The sequence below is a fragment of the Ornithodoros turicata genome, chromosome 2, assembly GCF_037126465.1.
Source record: "Ornithodoros turicata isolate Travis chromosome 2, ASM3712646v1, whole genome shotgun sequence".
Lineage (NCBI taxonomy): Eukaryota > Metazoa > Arthropoda > Arachnida > Ixodida > Argasidae > Ornithodoros > Ornithodoros turicata.
The window spans coordinates 102,833,072-102,856,291 of NC_088202.1; the positions used below are offsets into that span (position 1 = coordinate 102,833,072).

General features: G+C 44.9%; 1 protein-coding gene across 3 annotated transcripts; it reads left to right on the forward strand.

Annotated features, from left to right (window-relative positions):
• The first annotated feature begins 999 nt into the window (after positions 1-999).
• LOC135385871 (serine/arginine repetitive matrix protein 2-like) lies at positions 1,000-23,220 on the forward strand. Of its 3 annotated transcripts, none has more exons than XM_064615446.1 (9): positions 1,865-1,908; positions 6,691-7,317; positions 11,358-11,450; positions 13,690-13,811; positions 14,545-14,612; positions 14,706-14,792; positions 14,879-15,022; positions 15,131-15,267; positions 15,325-23,220. In XM_064615446.1, exons 5-9 carry the CDS (start codon positions 14,586-14,588, stop codon positions 22,481-22,483), a joined length of 7,554 nt encoding a protein of 2,517 aa, XP_064471516.1. In that variant the 5' UTR covers positions 1,865-1,908; positions 6,691-7,317; positions 11,358-11,450; positions 13,690-13,811; positions 14,545-14,585; the 3' UTR covers positions 22,484-23,220. The 3 variants fall into 3 exon arrangements, with proteins under 3 accessions (XP_064471515.1, XP_064471516.1, XP_064471517.1); XM_064615447.1 differs by lacking the exon at positions 1,865-1,908 and having other exon boundaries at positions 1,924-6,763; positions 7,144-7,317; XM_064615445.1 differs by lacking the exons at positions 11,358-11,450; positions 13,690-13,811 and adding an exon at positions 1,000-1,114 and having other exon boundaries at positions 1,834-1,908; positions 6,691-6,763.

Here is a 23,220-nt window from a genome sequence, read left to right on the forward strand (position 1 = left end):
CCCTGCAAAACTCTCATTTCCCTCGATGAGCAATACCCGGCTTGCGTACACATTTGTACACATTGAACGATGTCTCATTGAATCTCATTGGAATTGCGGGGAGAACAATCAGAACATGCCTTCTATTTCCAGCAGGGTCTATAGGAGTCCTGCCAGGTCTGACTCCGACGGTACTCAATTCTTGGAGTTCCGAGGACATTTGGATGTTTTCGAACTTCTGGCGTACTTGGCACATGAAAAAGATCTCTCGAGATAGTGGAAAATTGAGCTAGTTGGTAACTTCGACAAAAGCAAACTGTTGCGTGACTGCGAACTAAACCCGAGACAATTTGTCTGCGTACTTTTGTCTGTCTATTGTGCCTCTTCGAGTGTGTTGAAAGGGGTTTCGTCCACATCCATCCATCGTAGGCACTTGTGACATCGAATTACGTCGTCGATTGGATCTCCCATAATCTATGAAGTGGAGTCAATTGCATGTTTCAGGAAAAAATATTGGCTGACCTTTGAATTTCGCGCCGTCCCTATCTCCGCAATGTTCCGCAACTATCAGGCCACCTCCCACTTGGGCCGCTTATCAAACGAGTACAGCTCTGAAGTAGAGTATAATAGAGAAAAAAAGTTGCACCTAGTCTCTTTTGACACAGGGCAGATTTGCAGGGAAATCACAGGTGCGAAAAGGAAAAATAGAAACGTATCGCATGGTCATGGTCTACGTTCACCGAGAGCGGCGCGACAATCGGCGGGGGTTAGAACGTTAGAACTGCACTCCCTGCTATTACTTATTACGATATAGAACGTAAACCCCTCGTTATTTGTTGCTGCAGTCAAGAAGTGGTTGTCATTTTGAAAGAGCGATAGAATGACATCTCAGTAAATTATATAGCTTCAGTTGCTCGTAGCGTTTCTAGGCAACATCTGGACTTACAAAAATGACGGTGTATCCTTCCGAGTAATCGGAAGGATGGTGAGCGCTTTTAGTTCACCATGATCACAGTGCCCCAAAACAAGCAACCATGATTTGTGTTCCCAGTTGATTCAGTGATTACGTTGTATACACACAGCCGTCGAAATGTCTGAAAGGTTTTCGCGGTTTCACGAAGTTCGTGACTACCAGGTAAAACATTTTCCAAAGTGCCTTTCTGCAAAAAGCTAATTGAGTTATTGTTGTCAGTGCTACGCTGATACTAAAAATTAGTTAGGCCTACATTTCTATCGCGCAAAGGTTTTTCGAACCGTATGAGCCTTGAGTTTTGCGGTATCATCAAACATTCTGACAAAATGGGCCGGTATGCCAGCATGTACTGTAGACTCTGCATAAGCATGATACATCCGTATGTGAAAATCCGTGCTGTGCTTTGAGCACGTTATCTGGATACTGAAGGCGCAACCGATGTGAAATCAAAGCGGTAAAGCACCCAGTGTTGACAAAATGGATTAAGAACAAAGACATCACATGCCAAACCATATCACCTTTTATAGTTTTTTTTATTTCATACCGTTTAGTCATTCGTTCAGCACAGGGCGTATTGCCACTTTAAAAGGAATATTGGGCATACAATATCAATGATATTGTGCAGGCAGTGTCTAGGAAACCCAAGTTCCAGCCTTGTTTCATATAAAATAGTTTGCAGATTGCAAGTACGACGTTGTCATTCGCACATTGCGCGCATTTGTATTTTTCTATCATGTTAACAGACCTCGTTTGCAGAATAAGTCTTGCAGTGCATTCTCATGTCAGCAACACACTTTGATTTTCGTGTAGCATGCTTGATATTAAAGCTTATTTATTCTGTCAGAATAGTGTTTTATGTGTCGTACATTCTTCTCTCATAGGGAAAGGGGGTTGATGTCTATGATGAGAACCTTATCGAATTGGAACAGTCTTCCATGGCTGAACCTATTGCACAGGTATGATACTCGCTTATTTATTTCTAAGTGGATGCCTTGCAAGGCATGTTGAACGCTCAGCCGGATTACATATTCTTTCTTGTGCAATTTACAAAATGTATGTAAGTTATATGAAATAAAGCTGCCTCAGAAAGCTTTTCTTCAAACAATGGCCAGTCGTACACAACTGCACTGTACCATGCGAAAGTTTGTAGAAATTCATTAATTTTGAAGATTGGCTTGACATTGGGAGGCATGGCATGCCATGGATGCTGTCCAACTGTAATATTTATTTTTATTTTTTTATTTTTTCAAAGTATCCCATTGGCGTCAGTGGATCTGCTGATAGCTCATGATCATAGTTGTCCCACGACATAAGACTATGTTGAACATAAGACCATGAATTATCATTATCATGAACTCCAAAAGCTTAGATGTTGCTCGTGGCACGCAAGGTAACTTTGAAACGTCAGAGCTTTCTGGCTTCTGCTTTCATGTACAGCTCTGACCAAACTTAATTATAATGCACAAGCGTATGGCTTTTCTGAAGGAGAGTAACCCTACCGGGAGAGCTGCGAGGGTGTAAGAGGGCCGTTGTCATTTGACTCGAGGTAGGAAGGGGTATTCTCGTGATTTCAGCTGCTAACCTGCTGCTAACGTTGCCGGGCATAGGGTGTGTTATCGTTAAGTCGCTGATAGTGACAACCCTGACAATTTGTAAAACCTAAGGAATGTTTTCATGTTTGGGCGCATTATGATCACGTGGCCGTCATTCGTTCTACTTACTTTACTCCGTCATTCATTTATTCATCCCTTGTAATTCATTATCGAACTGGAACGTTATCGCAAACAGTGACACCGACTGCGATAACGTTGTCTTGACATAAACAGTGATATCCCCGGAGAGAGTTTCGAAGCGAATAATGTGGAAGGCGAAACACTCAGCTGGTGAGAAGCTCGTGTCGTTACCCCACACGAAATGGGAACGGTCCTCTTTCCCCCTCGTACCTACGGTAGATTGGCGTCCCTTTAGAAGAGCCATGCGCTTGCACATTATTAAGTTTGTCCAGAGCAATGTGGTCTTCTGTTTGTTTGGTGTGCCTTTTTTTTTTCTTGTCCATTTTACAGTTTGCAGAAATATCAACGCTATACAATCGGTGCAGTCAAAAACTTTAAGAACACTTTGTTTGGCCAGAGATCGAATTCGCAAAATAAATGAGCAGCAGTCTGTTGCATTTGGGGTGACAGAATAAAAGATTCACCTAAAGGGACGGTCGCCTTCATACTTGTCCATTCCAAAACTATAGCGGCAGTTTATTCCTCGCTAATCACTGATGATGGTGGAAATATGAAGATGCGTCAGAATGGAACTGGCAAATGAGGGAATGTCCTGGACGGCCCTGAGAAGCTTAAGCAGTGAGTGAGAATCTCCAACGTCTGCAGAGCGCCTAGTAAGCGAAGCAGACAAGCTCGGAAACAATGAGCAACGAAGCAATTGGGCAAGCGAACCGGTGTAATGAATGTGATGGTAACATTTCCTGGAGTATAAGACACAAGACACAGAGAGGAAAACTCTTGAAGGAGGAAGCATCACCCTGAGCATGAGGTGAACAAAGTATACGGTATAGAAGGCTCACGAAATCCTGTATACCATGAGCATCCTGTATACTTCGTTCTCCTCGGGCTCAAAGTAATGCTGACTACTTCAACGTTACACCAGCTCGCTCTTGTACTCTTTCCCTCTTCGAACTCTTCTTCTTCCCTTCCCTTGTTCTACCGTTCTCTTGATACTCAAGGGAATGTTACCTACCAGAACTCTTAAGCTCTGCCAGTTGTCTGCACGCTGCTCTCTGATTGGCCCCTGAAACGTATCTCGCCATGATGCTTTTGCACCTGGAGCTTCTTCAGCTGCAGAGGCAATGCTAATTTATAAAACTTGTTTGATTTAACATCTAAGCAGTTTTTGGGAGAGAAAACTAGCCAAATAGACTCAGACAATGTCAACCAGGGTGTCTACAAACCTACCAAAAATTATATGACCAACCTGGAAAACATATTCTGGGGTACTTTGAAAAAGGGTGTCTACCAACCTACCAAAATTATATGACCAACCTGGAAAACAGTGAATTGTCAGGGAATTTGCAAAAAGGCAGCTGAAATCAGGGAAAATTGCAGAAAAATGCCATCATGATGCGCAGTGAATCACGAGTGCTGATGAGTGGTTGAGCAGCCACACCGCAGCAATGTTGCTGTGAGTAGCAGTTCGCCAATATGACATGCTGAGAGGCAGAAAAGTAGGGCTGTCTTACTAATTTCTCAATAAATAATGTTTTATTGGGGATATGTATGAAAACGTAGCAGCAGGCACTAAGTTCTCTATTGTTTTGTTCCGGGAATTTGCTTGAAATAGTCAGTGAAAACCTGGAAAAGTCAGGGAATTTGAAGGGTACAGTTTAGTGGACACCCTGTGTCAACCATTGTGGCGCTTCTCTCGTACACACATTTCTGGAGGCGATTGTCCCTTTAAGACATTTTTCTTATTATTTGTCTGGAATGCTTCTCTTTTTTTTTCCCCTGCTAGTTGGCAGCACACATTTGCTTCTTACCACGTCCGGAATGTCTGCATGTTTCGATGACACATTTCAGAACAAAAATTTGTTTGCTTCATATGAATAACAGTTTGATATTATGTCTAGAACATTATTTCTGTACTCTGAAGTTTAGCTCTAGGTAGATTTCAAGGCATTGTCTGTGCAAGCACTTTTTTGTTAATCCATTATTTTGCCCTTCAGTGATGAAAAACAGCACTTGTAGCACATTATATACTATAGTCTCGTTTACATGAACCCGACAGGAGCGGGTCAAGTTGACTAGCGGGCTGAGCCGACCCCGACCCCACACTGTTCACATGAACTCGCTCCAATGGGTAGGCTATCACAGCAGAGCCTAGTGAGTCAAGCCAAGCCCGAACGGGTCAACCTAACCCCTGCTGTCGGGTCGACTAGACGTCAACACAACACAACAGAGTTTATATGAGCGAGTCGAACTCGACTCGCAAGGGGCATGTGTCCATCTAGGAACTTTCGTGGCTTCCATAAATTTCATCACAGGGCCCCTGCCCCAAAATATTTTGAACTCGCAGCAGAAATTAGCAAGCACGGTGTAGCACCCTTTAGTTTTAAAGAAAATTGTTTCTGTAGCACCAAATCGACAAGTACAACAAGTACATCATTAAGTACGTCAGCTGCATTAAAGGAACGGTGCATGATATGACCAAAATGTTTAAGCCATCTAAAAAAATCAACTAGTAAGAACATTAGGGATACAAATCAAGAATTTTAATGACTGAATAGGATGAAAGCAGTAGGCACTTAGTCATCATAAAAGTCCTTAAGCTATAGCTTTTGTAATTGCCATGTGTCAGAGGAGAGCACGGGTCACTCAAATAGTGAAAATAGTAGCTTGTGAGCAGTGTCTTCTGGTTAGATACCTCAGTAGAAGCACAGGTTTCAAGAAAAATACTTTGAATGCATGCCTCGATAGTTGTGTGGTATTGACTTGGAGATGATGTCTTTTGACTGCTTGTACAGTGCAGTCCATAAATATAGGGACACCTATGAAAATGGCAGTATAGCATCCCTGTCCCGCTTTCACATTATCAAAGTTGTTCTATTGGATTCAGCATTGTTAAAAACCATAGAAAAGATTTTTCTCTTTGATTACAAGCTTGTGTCATATAATTTTTTCAAAAATTTTTGTATTTTGATCTGGTGGAAAAATTTAGGGGCACTTGGAGATCTATATAAATGTATTTTGTAACACACAAGCAATAAGAATATTTCATCGCTGAATACTTAGTAGGGCCCCATTGGCAGTAATATTGTCGATGAGTTGCTGTTGAACACACTCAATTAGGTTGTGTGTGATATCAGCATTGATGAACTCCAACGCATCCCTTGTTGCTTTTTGGAGCTCTTGGTTTGTTTGTGAAAAGTTTGTGAAAAAACAAATTATAAAAAATGTAGAATCCTAAAGTATAGTACAAACAGACAGCTTTCCTATCTATCTAACCACCATCATTCCACCTTCCATTTATTTTCCTCTTCCTCTCCTATATCCTCGTCTACATTACTCCCCTATTTTGCAATCCATCCCTCTGTGGATGAACTCCATAACGGCAAACCGGAGTGGGGCAAAAACACACAGCACAACACACTGTTTTTGCCCCACTCAGGTTTGCCGTTATGGAGTTCCTCCACCAGCTTGCCTGTGTGATTTTACCTGCCTCCATGGATGGTAAGGCTTACCCAGTTCCCGTGCCCCATTTAGGGGCCATATCCTGTTACGAGACTGGTAAAGAATCAAGGCACTTTAAAGGCTGTCGTCTACGTAAGACCCAATATCACTGAAGAGAAGGCATCTATACAAAGTTATAAAATGCTGCCATTTTCTGCGGTTTTTGGCCATGCTGAATCAGATAACGCAGCTCAGAAAATGAGAAACCACAAGTGTGATGTGACACTTTCACTTTGTGAGGTGTCCCCATATTTGTGCACTGCACTGTATGGTGCGTATATACTGTATATACTGGTTAGTCATCAGGTGGAATTGTATCCTCGATGTTGTAAAAAGGAACCCGTGATCAAAATTTTGCCCGCTTTGCTTAGTTCTTTGATGGTGCGCCAGATTTAAAAACTATGGCTGGCCAAAGGTGGCAGCAGTAGGAAAAGGTGTTGTGTGCTGGTTCTACTTTGGCGGCTTCTTTTCTCGTTTGGGCTGGCCTCTGGCTGCTCATCCCCACAGGACAACCTTGGGTATAGACTTCTTATCAGACATGGTTGGAAGAATGGACAAGGCCTTGGCAAGAATGAACAGGGTAGGTCTCTACTGTGCCACTATGTTTCCTTTCTTCCTGAACCTGGAAAGCAAAATGCTGTGATTCTGAAGAAATGTAAGTACGGGAGGTAGGTTGGCAGTGAACACGAGTGCTATGATGCACACTGAATTGAGTCGAGCTGCTTCGGGTGTATTCCGTGGCAAGCTTGTGGTACATGTTGGTTATCACCTGGTTGGGAGCCATGCACCCTTGCCAGTTTTTTTGCTGACACACTTCGTGACTGGAAATTCAAAGGCACACGCTTGTTAACTGATTCAGTTGCTGTGTTTGTGTCCTACTCTTCTCTCATCCATGGGGCGCTAAACGTGGCAGCGTTAATTTCGTCATTTCTCTTGCTGTTCTGGCCCGTCTGGCGGCAGCGCGTGTAGTGTTGGCTTGACCTTGACGTTGAACAACTGAAGATGGCTCACCGACACATCCGTATGTCTTCACTGATGGGAGGGAGGTGCTCAAGTGGAGATGGCCGCCTGCTGCAAGTAGTCGCTATGGGGGAGTCCAGCATCCAGCCAAGTGCAAGTGGCTTCACTTTAAAGGTTGGTCACTGTCATTACCTCTCATCATGCGGGATTTAGTTTCTTAGTCATAGCATAGCTGCTTGTACAGGATGTCATTGTGGCATCGAAAGATGTTGGGCTGGTGAAGTACTACCACATTTCCAGTGCGCAATATTGTAGTCTATCTATTTGTGTGTGGAATGATAAATCAGTCAGCTGTGAATGTGAGAAGTTTGCAAAACCTCAGACAATATGAAAATATATGAAACTAATTCAGATATACACAGCTTGTAATGAGGAGGATATGCAGTTATGCACCTCTGCATTTCATTTTGGGCCACTGCAGCCCTCACCTAATGTCCTGCATGTCAACAAAATAGCAGGAGACAAGCATAGACAAGCATCAACTTGAGAGAAGCAGCATTTCCTTTGGTGTCTACCTCCAAGGCCACCAAATGTGGCCAGCTACCAACAATGTAAAATACTGCACATTAAATTCTAGCTGTCACAAAGCTTGTCCTAGATCTTAGCATTTTTGCTAACATTGATCATCTGTAGATGGGAAACCGTTGGAAATGTGAATAGGTGGTTACACGCTGTGTGACTTGGAAAAGAAAAGCCCATTTGTGAAACTGCCTAAAAATTTTGACTTGACTACACATAGTCCCTTTGCCCGGTGCAGTGCATTTAACATTAGGTGTGTTTCGTGCTCAGCTGCCGTCCTTTTGTTGTTACAGCTGGGCTTTGTCAGGTTTAGCTGTTATATTTGTCCTCTCATTTGTCTAGTTTACTATATTGCACTGCATTTTCAGCGACAACTTTTGCAGTGCACTTCTACGGAGGTCATCCGATAACTATATTTTCCGATTGTGGAAAAAATATTAAATGCAGCGCTTTGCTATTAGAAAACACTTTTTTGCATACTGTATAAGTAGTAATTTTTGCGAGGACCTATTTTTCGCGAAACTCGCGAACGCCCTTTTTTTTCGCGAATTTAAAGTCCCGCGAAATATTCGAAGCAATGACAGAAAAATATGAGAAAGAAGTAAGGCCCTGGACACTGATACATCTTATGTACGCTGTTTATTACACCCTTATACTGCACTTTCAGTTCTGCACGTGACTTCAGGACTTTAGTTGTGGTAGTTTGCCATGTTTACGCTTCTGGTTGGTGCCGATCAGCGACTTCGCGAGAGACATGTTCATTGGCAGCAGAAAAAGTTTGTCGCCTTCCGTATGGAGGACGGCGACATTGGCTTCAAGTACCGGAGCAAGAATGTGGCTGTAATGAGTTGAAAAATACGAAGCTGCCACGATGCTCACTGCGTCAATGCGGACATAAGAATGACTGGTGACACGGAAATTCGGCAATGACCCCTCATTGTAGCATTCTGAGTCAGAAGGGCTTAAAAGGGATGAAATGGGTTATTGTCCAGGGTTGTTGTCCTTTGTTAGTTCAAGGTGGAAAGTCGCAAAGACGCCTCGTGCGGGGGCGACGCAATGCGGTACCGCAAATTTAAGGTTCCGCGAATAATTGCCCGATCCTGGCTCCTCGCAAATTTGCGAATTATTGAGCCCGCAAATTTAACCACTTATACAGTATTAGAATTCCCGTATTATTTTTATACATAGGCACAGCCGTCCAGACATTTTTGGTACCATGCTACCATTTTTTCGACACCTTGTTTGTGCCATGCCGTGTCCTGTTTGCACAGCCAACCGTTCGATCTGGATTTCACTTCATGATCACTTGCAATCTGCTGGACGCCAAGATATACTTTGAGGTGGGGGAAAGACCTGGAGATTATAGCGGATGCGGGAAAATTTCCTAGTTGGGTTTCCCAAGAGAGTCCTGGGTTTTCCCGAGACTAGTGGGGGTGGGCGTTGGCGTGTAGCACCACAGCTTTGCAAGTCAAAAGTCTGGGACGTTTCCATTTGATAGTGGCTCGAAGTTTACTCATGATCTCTCAGTACCTCTCGGCATTCATTGTATACCTGCCAACTCTCCCAGATTATCCGGGAGACTCCAGAGTCTTGTTCTGTCTCCCAATTGTACGGATGCGCCCTCCAATCCCCTGGAAAATTGGGGCCTTCTGCTTTTCTTCTCTCGTTTTCCTTTAAAAGCTGCGCACTCACATTCCTGAAGAATTCGACAGCCCATACCACGTGTTTCGCAGCATGACCATCCATGGCTATTCGCTGCGAGATCGACCTATAGGAGGCGACACTGTCACCATTCTAGTGTGGATAACACGTGGGCAGATGTTCGGAGTTGATGGTTCTTTTCCGTAATTCTTGTATATATTCACCGTAAGATCAATTGTGCCGCGATGGTACGGTACTGTTCGGTTGCCCAATGCCCCACCTACTGCACTGAATGCCGAATAAACGTGTAAAAGCAGACGACGCGTCCACACTGTGGTAGTTCTCTGTTCTCCGCAGCGCGCCGACACCGTTCGATCTCTGAGCGAATAGGTCACGGCAGATCACGTGTTCCATTGTGTCCATGTTTCTCGAGAAGACATGATATCATCCTGTCGTCAAAGTTTCGTACGATAGTTTCGTCTCCTCCGATGGCGCTCTCGAAAGAGAAGAAATACCTGCACGTGTTCCTCATACGTGCCAAGTGCCTTTTCACAGGTTTTCTGGTTGAGCACAGCGACCCGCGGAGCGCAAGCGACCAAGTGTGACCTCTCTTCCGGATGATGTTCCCCAAATGTGGCGCAGTGAAGCGCCACCGGTGTGGACTGACAAAAAAACCACTGCCATCATCGGTGAAACGGCTGAGGCCGTGCAAAATACGATGTTGGAGAGCATGAGACTACGCGCCTTCGCAATTGTGGTTGACGAGAGGAAGGAACGATCGATAGCATGTTACAGCACCGCCCGATAGTGGCTACTTATGACATAGAGGCAGAGGGCGTTGCTTTCACTTTTTTGAGGGCGCTTTCACCATCCACCTTCCAAACCATGCTTCGACATTTTGTCATGGGGGCTGAATAATGCTTGCGTGTTTCACCAGTGACATTGCATTCAAGGCATGCATCTCCATCCCTTTGACATATCTCCAGATAATTCAGGCCGAACTCATCCATTGCTGCTTGTGAACATCCCTCAGCAAGCATGGCACACGTCTTGCGCAGACCTTTCCATAATGTTGGTGTGACAGAATTGTTTCGATGCTCGAGCATCCGATGCATAAGAATTTCATTAATGAATATGCAACAGCCTTGTTGTACAATATTCTGAACTGTAGAAACGACATTGTTGCCACAGCAAGTCTCCCACAGCACTGTTCATCAAGCGTGCTTTCACAGCCTTCTGTGAAGCATGCATGTCGACGTTGAACCATTTGTGGGTTCATACAGCCTTCCGCATAAACACGCATCAGCTCTCAATGGATATCCACAGCAGTTTCATTTTTTACTGCGAAAAGTGTATGACAGCGCAAAATTGACAATTGGAGATGCTTCGAAGTCGTACCTCAATAATGGCGAGCTTCGTCCTGACTATGTAGTGAACACTGTGCGTGAACCAGTGTCACTGTTGCCAATACGTCCCACTAAGAGTCCGCAAACCACAGACTTCCTTCTGGTTGGTCTGATTTTTAGAGGGAAAAAAATAGAGAAATTTATTTATTGCGTGACCCTTGCCACAACACATTTTGCTACGAATTTGTGTCAGAATGGAGTGGAAGTCGTCGCACTCCTGATAATTGAAGGAAGCAGGAATTTGAAAGCAGAAGGACGAGAACTGTGGTTTTTGATTATTGCACGTGCTGCCATGGTGAAAGCAGGTACCACTGGTATGCTAAGGAAAAGAACGAAGGATCTTGCAAATATGTAATTAGTATTAGTAAGCTACAGTTGTATTCTTTGAAGGTTACTATGAAGGTTCCCCAGCAGGTTGGTAATGTTTGAAGAGATATTGCCTTACATTAGTGCAGCTCCTGTTATTGTGAGCGCTGCAGTTCTGAACCTTTCTATTAGACCATGATAACAAACTGCTATATTAGCAATGTTTAACTCATGGCGCATGTCTCCACTGAAGTCAATTAACTTGAAGTCAATCAATTACAGCTGTGTGCTTGAAGGTGATAACGATGGCGATACCTGCTTGGACCACTGCAGCTGGGTGACCAGAACTATGAATGGCCTTGCAATTTCATTGTGGTGAGTGGAGTTGCATCATACTCTCCCTTGAGTTTTTTAAGGCCTTCACTGCTTTTTCACTGCATTTTCTATATACTTTGCCCTAAAAGAACTAGCTAGGATGTCCTCACTGAAAGTCCTAATGGTGTAAAATAACTGTAGTTGCATACTTTGCTGGGTGTAGTACACCTGCAAATGTGTGAACTTGCTTAGCTTTATACGTAGCATAATTTCTGTTTATTGTAGATAATGACTGTATTTTCTCTAATCTAAGATCAATCAGGTCAGGTCAGGTTTTTTCCAAAACAAGGTCAGCGGGCGAAGGGACCGGGCGAATAGTGTTGCGCAACCGATGCCACGTGCTGTGGTTGTCAGCGCAAACAAACAAAGCAACGCAAACATGGCAATACGGGAACAATGGGGACGGCCTTCATATACTATTGTGGAGTCATCACCCTGCTGCGTTTGAATGCAACGTTGTTGCTTTCGCCATCCATCAACAATTTAGCGGCGGCAAGGCAGTTTCAAGCATCGGAAGCAAATGTTAGAAGATTGCTAAAGCAACGGGGAGAGATCAAGAATATTGTCAGTGCAGTTGATTTTGGACGCTAGATGCGATGCGCTTGACGACGACGTAGTGCATGCTTTTAAAAAGTATGGTTTGTCCGCACTTGGGACGAAATGGAGGACAATGAGCTGTGGGCAGATAGCGACAAAGAAAACAGCGGGGAAAAAAGCTGTGATGAATAAATGGTATTGTGCATCGCTTCCAAATGTTACACTGCCTCGCAATCTTTGTTTACTTTTTTTTTTTTTTAATTAGTGTACCCTGATCTTGGGGGGTCGTCTTAGGTACGAGAAAATACAGTAGCAATTCCTGTTCAGCCAACATATTCGACTTTTCGGGTAACTATTACTGTGAAGTTAATAATATTGCACAGTTTGCTATGTGTGTCTATCTTACTAACTTAGCCTTTTTACAGGTCAATATGTACGTGTTGTTTTTGTAATGTGTTACGGTCCTTGCTCTTGCCTGCTGTCGATAGCTACACTGTACTTAACAAGAACACGTAACACTATAGTCTCAAAGCATTAAAGAAGCAGCAGGCCCCCTCAACAAATTCTTTCTGTTTCTGGGTTTTCTAGGACAGATGGGGAAGATGTTTCTGGGTGCGGTGTATTTCTCAACAGATAACATGCTTTTGTGCAAGAAGGATGAATCCTAGCTTACTTGTAACGCATGCGTGGGGTCTTTGACGTGCACTCCTTCAGAGAGCCCGAGGGGTGCTGACATCACTCTGTAATGGGGATCGTCCATAGTGGACAAATTTTCAGGGAGAAATGAGACCTCTTGGCTGGTCCGTGCACTGATGCTATGTCACATCGACCTGATTATACCATACCAAGGTTGAGGCTTCGAGGCTGTGCCGTGCCGCTTACGACTGCTTTTGCAGGACACTCTCGTAAATTTAATTGCATGGTGACAGGATACCGTGCAGCGAAAATATTGTACGTGGTTGCTCCTCCTCATAAACTGCTCGATGAAAGAATCCGGGTTTTGACCAGTGCTAAATGTCACTTCCTTGCTCCTTTGAAGACAGGAAATTGTAAATGATGAGATATATACATAGCAAATGCACCTTCCTTACTACAGTTTCTTACCATCACTGTTGTGGTTCACTGTATTGGCATTAACTTCTTGCAGTAGTATACTTCCTATTAGAGCATTGCACGGGCCACATTCTTAGGCCTGGCCCGAGCCCTGCCTTCCTTTGATTTGCCTGCCCTGCCCGATGGCTCCATACCTGGCTTGGCCCAAGCCAGAAGAATTTCTAGGTTTCTGGCCCAGGCTTGGCATGAGCCTGAGAAATTTATAGGCTACCCATCCTGGCCCAGTGTTGCGGGCTGTAAAAGTTGTCCGTGGGTAAACTATATGATGGGCAAGCTAGCTGATCCCACCAGCTAGCCTGCACCTACGCCATCCTGTCTATAACAGCGGGTAATGCTGGCTCGAGCCCTGACCTATGCCCGGCAATGTATGGGCCCGACCCTGGCCCATAATGTTCAAACCCATGCCCAGCCCCCAGGCCTGTAAAAAGAAGGCTTTACGCCGGGCTATGGCGGGCTTTCGGGTGAGCCCGTGCAGTGCTCTGCTTCCCCTCACTTGCCACTTTTGTTTAACTGTATTGTAAAAATGATTATGAAGATTATTGATGATGTGTTTCTTCACTGCTTTAACACTTAATGTATCTGCTCACAGCTCACCAAGGCGCTAGCTGTCCCACGCCTCCAGTGGTGCCATCTCATTTTACAACACCTCCATTCAAGTTCTGGAAGCGCTTGGTGCCGTAGATCGCTGGAGAAGCTGTCTGTCATTAAATGGTTGATATCTTCTTATATAACCAGTAATAAAGTGCAGCAGAGACAGTGCTTTTTGTCTGGACTCACGTTTTTTTATCACTGTTACATTCACATCACATCCCTTGGGGGGGGGGGGTTCGTCTGCCATGCTTCACCATGTAAAGCATTCGTGTGGTTACAGTATATTCTGCATATTTTAAGTGACTCTGTTTCTATGCAAAACATTTACGTTGCAGTAGGAGAACAGTGGGAATCATTCTGGTGGCAGAAAATTTGTGTGAATGAAGTACAGAGTCAGAGTGAAATGTCGCACATGTGAAATGCGTAAGCTATTTTCCTTTGGCGAGGCTGAATGTAGGTTCATGTTCAAGTCACGAGAAAAAGTAGCTTGTGCATCAGTTATAGATAGATAATCAATTCTGAGTGCTGTTGGGTGAGAAGTAGGAAGAATGCGTAAAAGACCAAAGGTGCCTCATCTTACCTTCTTTGCAAACTTGAGTCAATCAGTCATCAACGATATACCAGTGGAATTCACATGCCAGCCAGTGCAACCTTCAACATGTATTCTATGAAGTTCCATCTCCCTCTCTCGTCACTTGCAGCAAATAGTATGCTGAGTATTGTGGAATGATTTGTGTTAGTTTTTGCTGTTTAGAAACACCAGCTGTAACTTTCTTCTTTACATGTTGCAAAAATGTCGCATAGGATCTTGTGCTTCGGCGGTTTAGTGCACAGTCCCTTCTTTGTCTTCCAGGCCGCAAGGAGCCCCTTCCGATCATCATCAAGGATGACATCATGGGGTTTGGACGAATGCAGATGGAGGTTTGAGAAGCGTTTATCAGCCCGCCTTTGATGCTCGCAGCTTTTGTTTGCCCCTTTTGACACAGTTTATCTCACACGGCTGTTGTTTCTCAGATGGATTATGCTGAAGAGACAACTGAGAAGAGAAGGGTATTAGAAATTGAGAAAGAAGAGACTGAAGAGCTGAAGCTTAAGTACAAGGTAAAATATTTTAGTCGCCGAGTGGTTTCACATCAGCTGTGACATTGTGAATTTGTGCGTCACGCATTAGTGTTGTCTCCATGCAGGCTGTACAAGAAAAAGAAAAGGTTGTTCAAGAAGCATTAGCAACACTCAAGGCAAACTTCTATTGTGACCTCTGTGATAAGCAGTACAACAAGCACCAGGAATTTGACAACCATATTAACTCGTATGACCATGCTCACAAACAGGTACTTATTACTTCGTCTCTCCTTGAACGGTTTTATGTTCCCTAGAGAGAGAGAGAGAAAGGACTACTTACATAGCATGCTCCGTATTATCTTCAACTCCTTTCGCAGCGACTGAAAGAACTGAAGCAGAGAGAGTTTGGACGTAACGTTCTGTCAAAAGTGAAGCGTGAAGATAGAAACCGTGAAAAGGAGCAGAAACGTCTGAAAGAACTGGCCCATCTCCGAGCGCAAGTTGCATGTTTACGGTACGTGTTTCTGGCATTCCGCTTCCATTTTCAGTGTGTGACAAGTGGTCTTTCCAGGGGGCCTATGGAAATGGGTACAGGGGAAAAGTTCATCACCGCTGGTCGATTCCAAGAAATCAACCATCCCTCTGCATCCACAAGTGGCTCAGATTGTGACACCACCCCATCACATGTGGACACGATGTCCGAGGACTACCCCACTGAGGGTTGCTTGAGCATTGGCGAACAACCCACGGAGGAATCAAACAGCGAAACAGACAGTTCCGTCACTGTGTTGCACGACCCGCCTACATTTTTCTTTGGCGACGTCTGTGAGCCCCCTCCATTACCAGCTGAGATCCCACTTCCTCCTCCCCTCCCAGACCCAGGACAAGAACTGTACTCACCGGAAAACCCGACACCAGTGTTGCCAGACCCACCAGATCCACCACCACTGCCACCACCACCTCCGCCACCTGTTCTCCCACTTGACGATCCCACCTCTAAGTCAAAGATGCTGATAGGAAAGGCTCTTGCAAAGAAACGGCTTGTTGCATTCTCGCTCTCTTCTAAGGCACCCCTCCAGAAAGCTTTGGAGGAAAGACAGGCGGCGCCAGTCAAGCAACCAAATCGTGCATTGTCTTTTAGTTTTGCACGGAAATCCACCGGAAAGATAACTCCTCTCACTTCGCTCTTTAAAGAGGAGGAGCAGAGCCCAGAGCACCAGGATCAGCAGGAAACAAATGATGTTGAAGGGGGCCAATCTGCCCAGGACAAGAATGCTGAAGGGGGAGACACTGAAGGCAGTGATGAAAACAAGGAGTTCTATCACACTGCTCCACCCGAAAATATTTCGGTGAAGCCTAAATTTGAGTTTGTCAAGTTTGTAAAGTGTGACGAGTTTGAGCTCAAACTGCCACCTGATGCAACAGAAGGCGATCCTAAAGCACTTGAGAGGGAAAAGAAGACAGATGAGGCAGACAACAAGGAAGGAGCAAGTAGTGAGGAAAAACCAAAGGATGACAACAAAAAATCTGATTCTAAGAAGGGGTCAGAATCAAAGAAGACAGAAGTGACAAAAGAGGTACCAAAAGGGAAGAAGGACGAAAAACAGAGCAGCAAAGAGAGGGAGAGGCGAAGTTCTTCACGGACAAGGAGGAGAAGTAGATCGAGAGAAAGGAGAAAAAGGAGCAGGTCAAAGGAAAGAAGACGGTCAAGGGAGAGGCGAAGTAGGTCAAGGAACAGACGAAGCAGGTCGAGGGAAAGGAGGCGGCTAGGAGAGAGTAGGAGGAGTAGATCGAGAGAAAGGAAGCATAGTAGAGAGAGGCGACAGCAGAGAGACACAAGAGAAAGGAAAAGAAGTCATTCACGAGGAAGGGCTGAGAGGGGTAGGAATGTGGAGGACAAGATTAAGGGAGAGAAGACAATAACAGAAAACTGGGAAAAGACAAAATTGATTGACAAGAGAGGAGGAGGGGACAGAGAGAGAAGTAGGAAGGATGAGGCCCAGAAAACAAAAACTGATGAAAAGCGTCAGTCAGAAGGTTCACAGTCACGAAGCAGAGAGAAGCATAAGGAAGATGGCGCATTTAAAGACAAGATGGATAAACCAAGTAGTGATGAAAAGAGTAGGAAGAAAGACAAGCGAAGCAAGGATAAAGAAGAAAGCACCTGTACAAAGACAGACAGTCCTGAGAGAAAGACTCCTCCGAAGCAGCAATTGGGCATCAAGGAGTGCCCAGAACCTGACAGCACTGGCTGTTCTGAAAGCCCTTGCGTCGCTGAATGCTTTTACGAGGAAAGCCCGATGAAGTGTAGTAAGAAAAGGGCTTTGTCCAAAATAGAAAAAGAGGAAGAGCCTATTCTAACTCTAATGTATGAGGACAGTCCATTAGAAGTCTTCCGTGAGACTGATAATTTGAGTCCGGAAGCATTGCCCTCGGTCCTGGATGTAGAGGTTCCACATCCTTTGGATTGTAGCAACGAGGTGTCGGGAGACGAGGGCATCAGTTCTCAAGACAAGCTTGCGCAGCTTCACTTATCTGCTGAGAAAAAACAGAAGGGTGGCCCTGATTCAGATGCTAAAGAAGTTGATGGAAGCAGAAAAGATAAGCCTAAAATTGATCCTCTTGTTTCAAAAGAACTGAACACTATCAGTTCAAAGTCAGCAACAGTAGCAGTTGATGATATGAAGGAAAGAAAAAGAGAGCTAGACACGACAGAGGAATGTAAGGATGAAAGTAGACGAAAAAGGAAGAAATACAGTAAAGAGAAGTCTCCGAATGTTACAAATATTCTAGACGAGCCTTTTTTAGGGAAGAGAGAGCTTGGAGCGCGAGGGGCTCCAAGCAGCACCCATGATAATGCAGATTTTGGAGGTAGCCCGCCGGGAAAGGTGAAAGAGGTACACAAGACCAAACACCTGTCGCACTCGAAAAAGGATAAAACTAAGGGAGAACTTCTAACAAACAAGCACCCCTCAAAGTGCCCTTCTGCGATCAAAGAGGAGTTAAAGTCACTTGTCAAGCAGGGCTTTCTGGCAGAACCTAATATTGATATAGTGAAGAAAGTTCCACCGCCCTTGACGCTCACAAAGGGGGCTCACGACAAGGGTGTTTATGAGGAATCGGAAAAAGTTCAGAAAAGGGAAGAACGGTACAAAAATCTAACAGAAGAAAGAAAGAAAATGAAAGATAAAGCTTTGCACAAGGCCAAGAAATCTGTGTTGAAGAAGAAGCGTGCCAAGAGTGAGAAATCTAGCAGTAGCTCTTCCTCATCATCTAGTTCTTCGTCATCAAGCTCTGGGTCAACCAGTGGAAGCAGCTCGTCCAGCAGCAGTTCTGATGGCTCGAGCAGTTCAGACGAGTCTTCTGACAGTAGCAGCAGCTCGAGTTCATCTTCAAGCTCTAGCAGTTCAAGTTCGTCATCAGCTGACATCCCGAGCAAATTAAAGAAGAAGCAAAGAAAGTTGAAGTTGAAAACAAAACTGCTCAAGAAAAAGATGGCACAGATGGCTAAAATGCACTCGAAGTTCAAAGGCACAAAAAGGTTGAAGGACCAAGTCACTAATGTTGAAATCGTAACTGAAGTCGAAAGCAAAGAGGCACTGATATTGCAGCTCAAGAAACAAACAAATAAAGATATGGAACTCCAGTGGGATGAGGAAAGTATTGTGCCATCTACAAAAGACAGAGCCACTGCACCGAGCAGCAGTGATGCAGCAAGTGGTAATTGTGCTGTGAATAAAGTAAAGCAGAAAACATCAGAGACAAGTATCCTTCATAGCGATTATGACAAAGGTGCTGCACGGTCACATCAAGATTTGTTGGCACGAGAGACACCTATACAGAAGGTTGGCACAAGAGGCACACTCGAGACACCTACTGAGCCCTGTGTGTCTTCCCATGACTCGGATTTTGCTCAAACAAGAGAGCACACAGGTGAACGTGACTCAAAGGAACGAAGAAAACCTCACGACCAAGCCAAGGAAACAAAGAAAGTTGCATGCCCTCTTCAGGAAGACAGTTGCAGTGGGAAAGACAGTCTGCTCAAATTTGAAGGTCAAGCAGTGGATCTGTACGATGAAGAGCTGTGGGCGGTTCAGCACACTGTAGAAGATTCGGAGTGTCAACAGAATATTGATGGAAAACCACAGATCTCATCTGACTTGAAGGACAGAAAACAAGACAGCACAAAACCGAGTGTGTTAGGAAGTGTACCAGAGCTCCCAGGAGAGGAAGCGAAGGACCAGAAAGCTGAACCCATTAGTGCAACTAAAAGCATGAAAGATGAGACTAACAGACAGTACAAGTCCTCGGAAGAGTCAGAGAACCGTAAGTTGGGTAGAGAAGAGATAGTTTCCCTGCAAGATCACCAAAAAGACCCAGAAAGAAAAGACAACGACACAAGAAGCAAACCAGCTAGGCCACCTGGAGGGTCACTTTCCAAAGAGGCGTACAGGCAGCATAGATCCTCTGGTGACAGAGACAGCCGTAGGCCAAGTGGAGAAGGGACAAGAGGGCAGAAGGAGAGCCCAAGGTATGGACACGACAAAAAAGCTCACGATGTAACAACTACAATACCAAAATCATTGACTGATTCGAGAGACAGGAAAACAAGTGCAGAGAGTTCGAGCAAATCCAGGAAAGCATCCAGCAGCTCTGAAGAAAGTGCAGGAAAAAATAGGTCACAGAGAACTACAAGTCGCGCTGAAGTTTATCAGGCAGCTCAAGAAAAGCCTCAGAAACTTTGTCGTGGCCCCAGCGATTGTGACGTGCTTGAAGAAAAGCAAAAGCCAAGACGAGGCAGTCATAGTAAGGATGATGCTGAAGTGGCTAGCAGGAAGCGAAGTCAGCTGAAGGGTGATGACACTGCTTCCTCTGACGGGAGGAAAACAAGGGATCAAAAGGACATCGTAGAAAAGTCTGGAAAGCACACAGAGAAGCAAAGAACAAGTGGTGGAAAAGGAGACACTTTTGAAAGCTTGCGTCCTTCCACCACAAAGGGGCCGAAAGGAAGGTGGGACAGCCAAGCAAAGAAAGAACAGGAAAATTCTGTGAAGCATACAGCCAAAAAGGACATCCCTGCAGGGAGTGAATCAACTGCTGTAAAGGCCAGCAGTGACAAAACAACAGACTCTAAGCAGAATGCTGACAGTGACAAATGTCAACTGCAGAAACCATCCCTGAATGAGAAGTTTGAGAGCCCAAACATTATCTCAAAGGTAAACGAAGATCTGTTGAAAACTCAGATAATGACAGCAAAAGTACGAAGAGATAGCAGTGAATTCATTATCGTAAAGGCAATTGATCGCAAAAAGGAAATCCGTTGGCCTACATCTATCATCAGGTACACCAGCAGCAAGCCGTTCATTTCTTATGGATGCAATCCAAAATATGCACATACAAATATAACAGCACCTAAGAAGGACATCATTGCACAGGAACCAAAAAAAGAATTGCCTGAAGAGAAGCTGGAAGAAGTTGTGGTCAATGCACAAAATCTGAAAGACATGAGTGGGCTACAGGCCCTTCAGTGCCTCTATGAACATGCAGAAAGCCCAGAGCAAGATGAGCCTGAAGAAGTCAAAAATGAGGACCCAACAGAGAGCAATGAAAGAATCCCATCACCTAGCTTTGGTGACAATCTTGGAAGCAGCACACCTGAAAGTCCAAATGTAGACATGGAAACTAGTGCTACAGCATCACCAACAGAGGAAACTCCTAAATTGGGAGCCACAAGTAAGGACAACCATGATGAAACCTCCACTAACCAAGAGTGTACAGCATATGAAGACCTTCAAGATGATAAGCCTGTGCCCGAGAAAAGTCCTGAAAACAGCAGTGTGGTTACTGTTGAAAAGTTTGAGGAAACAGTTATGGATGAAAGCATTTCAGTTTCCATGGATTTCTCTGATGATGATGATGAAATGCCAATTCTGTGCAAGCCATTGTCACCACCACCAGAGTTGACAGCTGATCTGGAAGAGAACAGTCCAAGAAGTGAATCTCTTGACATGCCAAGTGTGCCTCCTACAGAATCTGCTACCTTGAATATCCTTGCACCAGCTGCAATACCAGAGTGTCCTGTTCTTCATCCTACTGTTCTTCCCCAAGCTGTCCTTTCTCCTGCTTCCCAACCAGCAACACCATTGCTTGTAGCTCCTGACACAAATAACATAATAATGCCAGTTTTCGGGAACATTCTTGTTCCCCACGTGGATTTGGGCAGTTGTGGAATGGTAGACCTCGCCACAGGTGTCCTACCTGGAGTGCAGCCAGAAGTGGTTCCACCTAATGTTCCTGCTGAACTGCAACAAAAAGATCTACACTCTGAGTATGAGAAGTTCATGGAACAGCTCAATCTGGGCAGCTGCATAGAAGTGGAGGTCTGCCAAGAGGAAGAGATTCCACTGGAAGAAAGTGTTACTGTGGAAGCGAGTTCTGATAATCCCTCAGTGGAGATAGTGGAAGATGCAAACAGTGTGGAAGTGCCTACTCAGAAAGGTGAAATGGAAGCTGTTGATACTGTCATGGTCAACAAATACAAAAAAGAGGAGCCTCCTCCTCCCCCTCCAAGACATTCACAGAAGAGAAAACATAAGCATACAGTGCACATTCAGCATGAGGTCCCTGACACTGCTCCGTCACCAACGAAGAAACCAGCATTGTCAGCAGGAACGAGCAGCTCTCCAAAAGTGAACTCTTCTGCATCAAGCAATAGAGGGAAAGCAAGACCCATCATAATCAAGGTTCAGGCTGACAAAGAACATTCAGATTCTGCTCAACTTGCAGAAGAACAAGAGCTGACATCCTTGCAGTGCACTACATCCGACCTGACAGAGGAACTGCAGGAGGATTGTTTAGAAAAAGAAGTTCCTCTCAACCTAGTGGAGATGCAGTCTTCTGGCGACATGTTCCTGACTGTGCTCGATACAGAAGACATATCCTTAGCTGCTATCGAAGAAGTAGCATGCACCTTGTCTGAAGAAGTGGAAACAATAACCCCTGCATTCGATGGTGCCACCACAGAAAGAGAAGAATCACCCCCACCTCCACCTCCGCCACCCAAGTCACTTTTACGAAAGCGAAGTGTGACTGTTGCTTCCGAAGAGGTGGCCCCCCCTCCGCCACCTCCTCCTCCTCCCCCACGACCTGCTCCCAAGTTGCTTGTTCTCCCACCGCCTCCAGCAGGAATCCTCATCCCTGCAGGAAGGGCATCAACGTCAAATGATGCCAAGAAGACCGTCACTTTTGCTGATGGCATACCTCCAGGAAGAGACCCACCCACGTATACCGACGCTGGTCCTAGCTCTCCGCCTCCTCCTCCTCCACCACCACCGAAGGAAAGGAGACAGCGAACAAAAGTGCATGTTCAAGTGGCCACCATTCCAGCAGTGAGCAACGACGAGGAGCCACCACCACCACCTCCACCACCTAAGAAGCCTCCAGCAGTGGCTGTTCAGCAACAGAGCACAGAAGCCGTGGCATACCAACAGTTTCAGGTTCAAATGCAGCCGTACTCAACGGCTGCATATGCTGTACCTTACGGGGCCTACCCTCAGGGTTATGCGGTCAATGTCCCGTATCCCCCCACTGCAGCATATGCATACGCTGCACCACCTCAGCAGCAGCAACCACAGCCACAACAGCTGTATAGTGCACAGGCTGCTGCATATCAGTACCATGTGGTGGCAGCACAGCCACACCAACCCATGCCTCCACGACCACCAATATAGACAGGGCACTGTGAGCCACCTGTTGTGCAAGAAAGACTAACCAACATCATACTTGTTGTTGACTGTTTGAACAACGGTGCTGTGCACTAGTGGTGTTCTGAGGGTGCTAGGTATGCAGATGATGTTCTCTCAGTGCTGTGCTAGCCTCTTGTTGTTAGGCCACGTTTAACTTTGTTTCACCGAACCGTCGCACATTCAGTGTGCCCCGGTATTTCAGCATGTAATTCATGGCATACAATTCACACTTGATATGTACATACACATGAATTTATGGCCTCACTGAACATGTTTGGAAATATCACAACATGGGTTGTTTATTGTCCATGGAGTGATGTGTGGGAGAAATGCTTTTTCCTTTAATACATTGAAATGCCTATCGCCTGGAAATTTTTATTGTAGCATAGAAAAATATCAGTTGATGAGACCTATGGGCATGTTCAGAAGTGTGCTCGAAATGTTATCCTGTTATTTTTGTGTAGGCTTAAATCAGTAGGTTGTAATTGGAATGGATTATACTTCAATGGTGCAGTAAGCTGTGTACAAATTCAAGGACTACTTCAAGAGTCGCAAACGTATTTTTTCTTTGACACAAATGACTTAAGATGTCTTGTCCGTTATATCTCCCCTTGTTGCCTCAGTGGAAGTTTCACCATGGGACACTCTAGTGTGTATTGCATTGTACAGTTTTGTCTTGGCTCATTTTTGTATCAATAGAATAAACTGAACATATTCTGTGG